At 41.4% G+C, this 11166-nt stretch overlaps 1 protein-coding gene across 1 annotated transcript; it reads left to right on the forward strand.

Annotated features, from left to right (window-relative positions):
- Positions 1-9906: 9906 nt before the first annotated feature.
- LOC115482068 (olfactory receptor class A-like protein 1) lies at positions 9907-10833 on the forward strand. The gene has a single exon (XM_030221629.1). It carries the CDS (start codon positions 9907-9909, stop codon positions 10831-10833), a length of 927 nt encoding a protein of 308 aa, XP_030077489.1.
- The last annotated feature ends 333 nt before the right edge of the window (positions 10834-11166 follow it).

Consider the following 11166-nt stretch of genomic DNA (forward strand, 5'->3'; position numbering starts at 1 on the left):
ATAACATGTATAGAATGTTTGTACGTTTGGGAAGCTCGCCAGGTGCCCTTGGCCTGGATTGGCCGCTGTCGTGGACAGGATGCTGGGCTCGATGGACCCTTGGTCTTTTCCCAGTGTGGCATTACTTATGTACTTGTGTACTTATGACTTGTCACTGGAGGCTTATGGCAATCAGAACATTGGAACTGTAGGATGGGTTTGGTTTTCTTTCCAGCTCAGTCAGTTAACTGTCAAGCACCCTGTCATCATTACTACCAGTTCAGGTGAAGTATTTTTGATTGAAAATGATCTTTTTAAGAGATTGCAACCTATTTTGGATTATGTCCAGGAAGTTGTCTGGTCCCAAGTCAACCGTCCAATTCCTTATGGGAGAGTGAAGCACTTGAGCAGAGTTGGTGGGTCCAGCTCCACAGAGTTTAGGAACACTTCTAATTTCCAGCATTCAGTAGTCCCTCTCAATCTGGAGCTCTGGATGGATGATACTCCGAAGGAATGGGGTAGGAGCAAGGTGAAATAATCAGAGTCCATGTCAGGTTCTCAAGATAATCTGGACTCGTGAGCCCTTGGGCCACTGCTGAGAAGTGGCAGCGGCAGGCAAACCCCCCCCCCCCCCCCCCCCCCACACACACACACACACACCCACAAGAACTGGACTAACAAACAAGACAGGAGCTGCAGATAAGCAAAGCAGGAACACACAGGACAAGAACAATCGGACTAGAACAAGACTTGACCTATGATTGACCGCCGTTCCCCAGGGGTTGAGCCCCTAGGTGCGGGCAGCCGGCAGAACATGGGATACAGGAACCCACACAGGGTATAGGACTCTAAAGCAAGCTTGACTAAACAGGGACCAGGAATCAGGACTCAGGAATGAGGGTACTCACACAGATTACAGGTTACAGCAATAAGCTTGAAAGAACAGGGACTGAAGGTAACGGCAGAGGGGACTAGAGAAACAGAATAAGACAGAGAAGGCAGAACACAAAGCTAGGCTACCCACAGACAAACACCAGAGCATTGGCAGAAGGCTGAACACAAGGCAGCCACAACACACACAGAGAAACACTAGAGAGAAACAGGCTCACCACAGAGTACTGCATCCGGAGAGAACAATCCCAGGTGTAGTATGGTGAGAGCTAATTACACACACACTGGCAGCAGCCAGCACAGGGAGACAGAGCAAGAACTACAGGCAAGGGAAATATAACAAACCCTACTGACCAAACAGTCACACTGAAACAGAAGGCAGAAATGCCCACAGACAGATCCAAGCAGAAGTGCAACTACACACCGACTGACCTTTAGCGATGCAAAGGCAACTTAGGAAGTTCCCAGGTGGTAATAAAGGCACTACAGGTGAGGTCACCAGCAGGGTGGGGCTTAGCAACACAACAGCAGAGCACAGCTTGGTTGGAACAGGATCCCGGAATGGACTATGGGAAAGAAAGCCAGCAGATCAATATCACAACAAAAAGATTTTATTGAAGATACCGTGTATGAACAAATCGCCCGACACAGGCCGTGTTTTGCCCACCTAGGGCTGCATCAGGGGCTACAATGAACAAATATATAATAATTATCATAGATCATAATAAATAAAATATAACACACATACGAGCATAATATATCAATTGACAAAAAACAAATAATAAAATATGGAATATTACTAAGTATACATAGAGAGTATACTAGAATAATTACATGAATAAGCATATCGCTATGCACTGTCCAATATAAATTATACATATATATACATGTGCATAAAAGAGCATATAAAAGAAAAAATATATATATAAAAGAAGTATATGTAATGCAACAATTGTATGACAGTGCATATAAACATATATATAAAAGCATAATAAAATCTGACATCACATAACAGCAAAGCAAGGGCACTGGTATAGGTTACGAACTTCGATACAAATATGTATACAAAATGTATAAATGAGATAATAAAAGGGCAACTATAAAAAAGTGAACATGGACACAATCAAATAATACTCTATGTTACCAAAAATGAGAACTGGGGTAGTATGTATGGAACTAAAAAAAAAGAAAAATGAATTAAAAATAAATAAATAAGGTAAAAGAAAAAAGGAAAAATTATGACAAAATAAAAATGAAAATGAAAGATATAAATCATGAAAATAAAAATAAATGAAGATAAATGTAAACAATAAAAATGTTACTCACATATGGTGCATAAAAGTCAAGAAAAACCCAGCTCAAACGGGAATCCCTATAATCATAAATCAAAACGAATTAATAAAAAACAAAAATAAAATTAGAGCGGATCACGACTAATAATATGACATTAGTTTAGGTATCTTAGGGTGTACTGTGTATTGACATGACTAGTGCAATGTGTTTATAAGAAATGCTATATACAAAACGTCTTGCAATCAAAACAACGTCATGGCACAGCGATGTCACATATATAAACACGATATAATGATAAAATATCTAAAATGTTACAAGTGCAGTGTTATAAAATGATGCACTTATTATTATGTATTGCAAACAATTATCAATGCCCTTAAAGGCTGACAGTAATCACTCGTATAGCAGGAAATTTACTGGCAACGTGGTGGTATCATTTTATTGTGTTTAATTCTCCTCCGATGCTGTGTTAGTATTTCATTGCGTCTCTGTCAGCCTTTAAGGGCAAAGCTAACATGAAAGTAATCCATTCAGGTTTAAACCAGAATCACACACACAGAGCTCAAGGCTGTGCCCTGAGACACAGCTAACAAGATGACCAGTTCCCTCAGAATCAAACACAGTTACAACTATAACAAGAAAAGGGAAATAGACCTGTTGCAAAGGCAACCCAGGAAAGTTTCCTGGGTCCTTATAAAGGAGATGGCTGATGATGTCACACTGAGCAATGAGGCTTGGAAGCAGAGATATCAAAGCAAGGCTTGGCTTCAGAGACACCAAAGCGAGGCTTGGCTAGCAGGAACATCAAGAGCAGGGAAAGAGTCTGGAGGGGAAACAGAGCCAGATACAGAGAATCAGAAGGTCTGGACATAAAGGTACGGTCACAGCAGTGACACATGTGTTCAGCAGATGGGGTTTGCCCATGCGTGTGGAGTCAGACCAAGGATCCCAGTTCACTGCAAAACTAATCCAACACAGATGCTTGGAGTGAAGAGTAAATTGCACATAGCCTACAGGCCTCAGTCCTCGGGACAAGTAGAAAAAGCCAATCGCAGCATCATTACCATTCTGAAGGAGTATGTGTCAACTTTGGGTAAGGATTGGGACATGAAGTTACCGTTGGTCCTCATGGCTATTCGCGCCACACCCCATCCTTCTACAGGAGTGCCACCATTTGAAATAATGACAGGTAAGGAGATGATGTTACCAATTCATTTGCTGTACAGGACTAATGATGTGAACTTGTCCAGTGCTACTAACTCCCATGAATATGTCACCAATTTATGCCAGCATTTGCAAAGTGCATTTGCCTTTGCCTAAAAGAACTTGGAAAGAAGAACTAAAGGTAGAAAAGTCTACTATGATCAAGGGTCTACCTCCAAGGAATACCAAATTGGCGAGGAGGTATTCTATTTTGATTTCACCAGTAAGAAGGCTAAAGAAATTGTTGCCGGTTGGCATGGTCCATTCCCTATTGTGGAAAAGGCATCACCTGTGACTTACTAAATTTGCCTCAACAAAAATTCTCAAGGTGAAGATGCCCTTAAATGGGTCCACATCAATCAGTTGAGACCGTGCCATCCCAGTCATTTTGCTTCAGATGCGTGCATTACTGATATGAACTGAACTAACCCAACAACAGCATAGTCTGTTCTCTTTCTGTTTTTCAGATGCAGAAAAGAACATTGAAGACTTTGTTCCTGATTTCTTTGCTGATCGGATCTGTGGCCAAGATGATTGAACCTGGTCCCATGGTTGAAGTTGGCCTACAAGATACACCAGACTTCCTGATTACCCAATCTCAGATTGTTACACAGAAAAGTTTTGTTTCCCATGTTCTTCTACAGCACTTTAATCAAAGTATTCTTCATAGGTCTCCTTCTACCCGAACCTGGTTGTCCAACTACATGCATTATGCCACTGCTCAGGTTAAGAACATTTTGAGTCAGTTGGAGAAGGTGATGGTTCAAGCCTTACAACCCCAAAATTCTAGATCTAAACGTTTTATAACTCTTGCTGTTCGTGGTATTATTTTTTCTGTCCTTGGGTCACTTTTATACAACCTGTGAGAGACCTTATTAAGGATTTATTTAGAGAATTGTATACTAGTGTCAGTAATCTTATGCAAGGTCGTATACCCACCTGTTCAGTTCACTCTGATGCAATTCGTGATGCTTTTGCTATAATTACCCGTCTGCCAATTGAACCCTTTTAGATTCAGATTGCTTTTCATTTAGGTATTGCCATTCCATTATTTTTGTATCTAGAGCATATGGAAATTGCCTTTGTCCTAAATTTGCCTTTTATTTTGCCCGAGAATGTGTACCAGCTGAAACAAGTTATAAACGTGTGTACTTGGCATGGCAATTTGAACCTTAACGTTGAGACTTCCGAGTCTGTTGCTTTCCAACAGGATGATCCTCAACATGATCTGATCCATAATTTAGAACTTTGTCAAAAAAAACAAGGATATTCCTTGGTTATACCCTGGAAACCCCTTTTTGAAAGATACCACTGATGCTCTTTGTGGGTTGACCGCCGAAAATGTTCAAGAGAAATGTAAGCTTACCATGACTAAGTATGATGATTTTTCAGATACTACTATGGCCGTTGTCAGTACTATTTGGTTAATTAGTACACCCCGTACTGAACTCACTGTCCCTTTCCATAAACATCATGTTATTAATCGTTTCTCTCTCCATTGCAATGTCTTTTTGATAGCTGTTTCCAAGAATTCAGTTGATAATGTGGGTGGAGTTTCTCTGTTTTATTTTGACACAGATCCAGTTGTTACTGACATTGAAGCTCTGGATGTGTTTTGTGGACATTCTATTGACTTTGCTGAGGACAATTTGCCATTCTTACAGTTTAAAGACTCTCACACAGCTCAACTGGCTGTTAACCAAGTTGCCGACTACAAGCAGCATTCCTCGTCTGATGCTTCAGATAGCTATTTTTAACACCCTTGTTGTTGTCCCGCTTTTCACCATCTTGTGAACTATTGGATTCCTGATTACTGTTCTTTTGGTGTGGGAAGTTCTCAGTCTGCTCCGCATCATTTGCAAGAGTTCTACTCCTGTGACCATGAGATTGCAAGATTTTGTGGAGACCAACCATGAGTAATTCTCCACTGGGCTGTCTTTTTGTTTTCAGTATCACATTATGCACTAACGTTTGCTGATGCTTTTGCCATGCATTACGTAGTATCATATGATTTGAGTTTGAATATAGTTTCCTGTATTAAGACATTTTACTAACACCATATTATTTCTTCTAGTATTCAGTTATTTGCTGTATTAGCATTATTGAATTGTTATAAGATTGAATGCAGTATTTGCTCCTAGTTTTCATTTTTCAAGTGTGTTAGTTATAAGTTTGCTGATATTTACATTTTTAAGCATATCTATTATCTTGACCACCAGTCCTGGTTCTAACCTGTCTAGCTGTATTGTTACTTAGGTTGGAGAAGGCATTTACTCCCTTGTAGTAACTTCCATCTTCAAGGGGGGAAGCTGTAGGGGTATTTTCCTGCTATCTCACCTTCACTAGTCTTTGGCATATGCAAGCCTGAACCATTCTTTTATAACCAATATCGATTCTACAGCCTGTGCCCTGAATAGATCTGTAACTATCAGAAACCAGCTTTTCACAAAGGAAAATTACTGCTGGGCATACCATGATGACTTCATTCAGAGACACGTCTGCTTCAAACTAGCCTCCAGTTATCTCCTGGGAAGAGTGGAGGAGCATACCTCACAGGGACAAATGGCTCCAGGAGAAAATGAAAATCAAGAGGGAGGGTTGCTGCCTTCTGATAACCGTTTCTTTGCTAATAACAAGGCCTCTCTTCATGACCATGAATTCTTCTGGACAGAATCACACCATTTGAGATTGGTCCATAGGTATCATTTCACCCAGAAAGATGCCAATGTTGGACTGAGAAGGAAGAAGAGAAAGGAGAAGACCAGAAGACTTGTTGGTGGATAGATGGCTCTGAGAGGAGCGACAGACTGGTTTCCTAAAAACACCAGTGAACTGCATACCTTGTAACAATCTGGTAAGGTTAGCTCAGCCACAATACTAGGCCTGATCTTGGACTTTATTCCTGGCCTGGAAGAGACTCGCAGAGGATTCTGCTAGAGTCTCAAAGAGAAATCTGATTCTACATCAATGGAAGTCAGCCATACAGACTGCTAGGTGAGAGAACAGAATTTATTACCTACAGTCGGGATAGATAGTACACGGTTTTCTCTGTGACAGACTGGTTTTTCAGGACTGGTGGTCCTAGTAAATGACGGCAGATAAAGACCTGAACAGTCCATCCGGTCTGCCCAACAAGATAAACTCATTTTACATGGTATGTGATGCTATATATGTATACCCAAGGTTGATTTGACCCTTCCTTTCTCAGGGCACAGACCGTAAAAGTCTGTCCAGCACTGTTCCTGTTCTAAAAGTTCTGAAGCCCATCCACATCTATTCAGCCACGATCAGGGAGCAGACTGTAGATGTCCACCCAGCACTGGTATTGCTCTCCAATTACCGCGTTCCCACCCAATCTCTGCTAAGATTCCATAGATCCATTCCTTCTAAAGAGGATTCCTTTGTGTTTATCCCATGCTTGTTTGAATTCCATTAACGTTTTCATCTCCACCACCTCCGCAGGATGGCATTCCACATATCTACCACCCTTTCGTGAAAAATTACTTCATGACGGTACTCCTGAGTCTGCCTCCCTTCAACCTCAATTCACGTCCTCTAGTTATACCACCTTCCCATCTACAGTGGTGGAAATAAGTATTTGATCCCTTGCTGATTTTGTAAGTTTGCCCACTGACAAAGACATGAGCAGCCCATAATTGAAGGGTAGGTTATTGGTAACAGTGAGAGATAGCACATCACAAATTAAATCCGGAAAATCACATTGTGGAAAGTATATGAATTTATTTGCATTCTGCAGAGGGAAATAAGTATTTAATCCCTCTGGCAAACAAGACCTAATACTTGGTGGCAAAACCCTTGTTGGCAAGTACAGCAGTCAGACGTCTTCTGTAGTTGATGATGAGGTTTGCACACATGTCAGGAGGAATTTTGGTCCACTCCTCTTTGCAGATCATCTCTAAATCATTAAGAGTTCTGGGCTGTCGCTTGGCAAATCGCAGCTTCAGCTCCCTCCATAAGTTTTCAATGGGATTAAGGTCTGGTGACTGGCTAGGCCACTCCATGACCCTAATGTGCTTCTTCCTGAGCCACTCCTTTGTTGCCTTGGCTGTATGTTTTGGGTCATTGTCGTGCTGGAAGACCCAGCCACGACCCATTTTTAAGGCCCTGGCGGAGGGAAGGAGGTTGTCACTCAGAATTGTACGGTACATGGCCCCATCCATTCTCCCATTGATGCGGTGAAGTAGTCCTGTGCCCTTAGCAGAGAAACACCCCCAAAACATAACATTTCCACCTCCATGCTTGACAGTGGGGACGGTGTTCTTTGGGTCATAGGCAGCATTTCTCTTCCTCCAAACACGGCGAGTTGAGTTCATGCCAAAGAGCTCAATTTTTGTCTCATCTGACCACAGCACCTTCTCCCAATCACTCTCGGCATCATCCAGGTGTTCACTGGCAAACTTCAGACGGGCCGTCACATGTGCCTTCCGGAGCAGGGGGACCTTGCGGGCACTGCAGGATTGCAATCCGTTATGTCGTAATGTGTTACCAATGGTTTTCGTGGTGACAGTGGTCCCAGCTGCCTTGAGATCATTGACAAGTTCCCCCCTTGTAGTTGTAGGCTGATTTCTAACCTTCCTCATGATCAAGGATACCCCACGAGGTGAGATTTTGCGTGGAGCCCCAGATCTTTGTCGATTGACAGTCATTTTGTACTTCTTCCATTTTCTTACTATGGCACCAACAGTTGTCTCCTTCTCGCCCAGCGTCTTACTGATGGTTTTGTAGCCCATTCCAGCCTTGTGCAGGTGTATGATCTTGTCCCTGACATCCTTAGACAGCTCCTTGCTCTTGGCCATTTTGTAGAGGTTAGAGTCTGACTGATTCACTGAGTCTGTGGACAGGTGTCTTTCATACAGGTGACCATTGCCGACAGCTGTCTGTCATGCAGGTAACGAGTTGATTTGGAGCATCTACCTGGTCTGTAGGGGCCAGATCTCTTACTGGTTGGTGGGGGATCAAATACTTATTTCCCTCTGCAGAATGCAAATAAATTCATATACTTTCCACAATGTGATTTTCCGGATTTAATTTGTGATGTGCTATCTCTCACTGTTACCAATAACCTACCCTTCAATTATGGGCTGCTCATGTCTTTGTCAGTGGGCAAACTTACAAAATCAGCAAGGGATCAAATACTTATTTCCACCACTGTATGAAAAAGGTTCATTTGCGGATTAATACCTTTCAAATATTTGAACATCTGTATCATGTTACCCCTGTTTCTTCTTTCCTCCAAGGTATACATGTTCAGGTCAGCAAGTCTCTCCTCGTACAGTTTGCAACGCAAATCCCATACCATTTTTGTAGCAGTTCTTTTCACCACTTCCAGTCTTTTTAGAGTGATTTATTAGCTGCTAAATGTGTATTTTGCACAAGACATATTAGTTGTGTAAGTTCTCATAATCTCCTTAGGATATCAGTGTTGTGATTAGTTCTATTAACACTTATCCAGATAGTATACGTGACTAATCGTATTGTACTGTTTTGGGATCTTGCCAGGTACTTGTGACCTGGATTGGCCACTGTTGGAAATAGGATGCTGGGCTTGATGGACCTTTGGTCTGTCCCAATATGGCAATACATATGTACTTATATAAACGATTCATATCTACCTGTTTCATTCCACTCGGGATTTTATAAACCCCTATAATATCTCGCCTCAGCCATTTCTTCTCCAAGCTGAAGAGCAATAACCACTTTAGCCTTTCCTCATAGGGAAGTCATCCCATCCTCTTTACCATTTTTAGTCGCCCTTCTCTGTACCTTTTCTAGTTCCACTATATCTTTCTTGAGATGCGATGACCAGAACTACACACAGTATTCGAGGCATAGTCACACCATGGAACGATACAAAGGCATTATAACGTCTTTGTTTTTGTTATCCATTCCTTTCCTAATAATTCCTAACATTCTATTTGCTTTCTTAGCCACCGCTGAACTGAGCAGAGAGTTTCAACATTTCAACAACGATGAAACCTAGATTCCTTTCCTGGTCGGTGACTCATAATATGGAACCTTGCATCACGTAGCTATAGTACGGGTTCCTCTTTTCCACATGCATCACTTTGCAATTGCTCACATGAAACATCATCTTCCATTTGGATGCCCAGTTTCCCAGTCTCATAATGTTGTCCATGCATTAGCCCATTAGCGTGCAGTAATGTAGCCGCACTGACTGGTTGGCGCAGGTCTGACACCACAACATCCCCACCTTCCCCGCTACTCCCCCTCAAAAGTATTTTTTAACATGTGGATAGTGCATTCAGATTTGGAAATTACTGCAGGACGCCTGAGCGCTGCCTGCAATATTCCATATTAAACAGCATTAGGCACACATTAGCACTTAACATACCTTAGTAAAAGGACCTCATAATTTACTAATTATCCATTTTTATAAAAAGCTGGGAATATAAATTTGTTTCAATAGACAGGTCAGTTTTCTGTTCTTTTTCTCTTTTAAAGGTATTTCTACATTCTAACTAATCGCTGTTATCCCTCAGTATCGGAGCTCAGCAGACCATGGATCTCAGCTCCACCGTCATGATCATCTTGTTCCTCTTACAGACCAGCATCGGTGCTCCAGCTAACATCTTCATCCTGATGGCTTATGCCCATATCAACCAAACTGAAAAGAATCTCAAACCCGCAGACACAATTCTTTGTCACCTGGTCTTTGCCAACATGCTTGGACTCATAACAAGGGTAATGAGTGATTTTGGGTTAAATCATAATCATAACGACATCAGCTGTAAACTGTTGTTTTATATCTACAGGATTTCCCGTGGTGTTTGTATATGTTTAACGAGTTTCCTCAGTGTACATCAGGCCATCACTCTCGCTCCTTCTACTTCTCAATGGCTGTCTCTCAAATCAAGAACAAAGAAATATCTTATCCCTTGCATTATAGGTTTTTGGCTGTTTAACATATTATTGAGTGTATATATTCTCAGAGTTCTGTATGCTCAAAGAAATGGTACCATTTCAGGACCTCACTCAAAGCTGGGGTTCTGCTATTCAAAATCATCTTTTTCTTCTCTTGCTCTGTTTTTCAACATTATCATGAATGGTCATGATGTTTTCTTTGTGGGTCTCATGCTCAGTTGCAGTGTTTATATCTTGTATGTTCTGAAGAAACACAGAGACCAGGTACAGTATATCCGTAGCACGAAACAGAACTCTAAAATGATGGCTGAAAGAACGGCAGCCAAGAACGTCATCACATTGGTCTCCCTCTATGTCTTCTGTTTCGGAGTCGACATTGGCTTCATAGTTTACTCAGGAACAGTGCCGATTGTCCCTCTCCTCCTGGCCCAGATAAGAGTGTTCGTCACCTCCTGCTATGCCTTACTTACTCCTTTTATAATAATTAGTTTTAACAAGAGAATTTATAGAAGATTGAAATATTCCCACAATGAGGAGAGTGTAAAACATGTTAATGCTAACTGATGTTGCTTGGGAAATCCAATATGTAATGACTAACATATTAGAACATGGTAAAACAAACTGAAATAAACCTTATAAACAAAAGATTTTGCTTTATTTTTGAGTTGGGATTGGACACACATACATTTTTTTTGCAAGTCCTTCTCTTGAGTTTGCTACAAAAAAGTGCCCATGTAAACACGAGTGTTTTAATTAATAGCTGCCACTCTAAGTAACTTTCTGTGCTTTATTGATAGACAACAATCATAGAGAGAGTGTAACGGTTCTCTACGGGAGAGGGTGAGTGTGTGTGTTTCTCATAGAAAGGCAGAGATTGCGTATTTGATTTCCTTATAG

Source organism: Microcaecilia unicolor, chromosome 12 (genome assembly GCF_901765095.1).
Source record: "Microcaecilia unicolor chromosome 12, aMicUni1.1, whole genome shotgun sequence".
Classification (NCBI taxonomy): domain Eukaryota; kingdom Metazoa; phylum Chordata; class Amphibia; order Gymnophiona; family Siphonopidae; genus Microcaecilia; species Microcaecilia unicolor.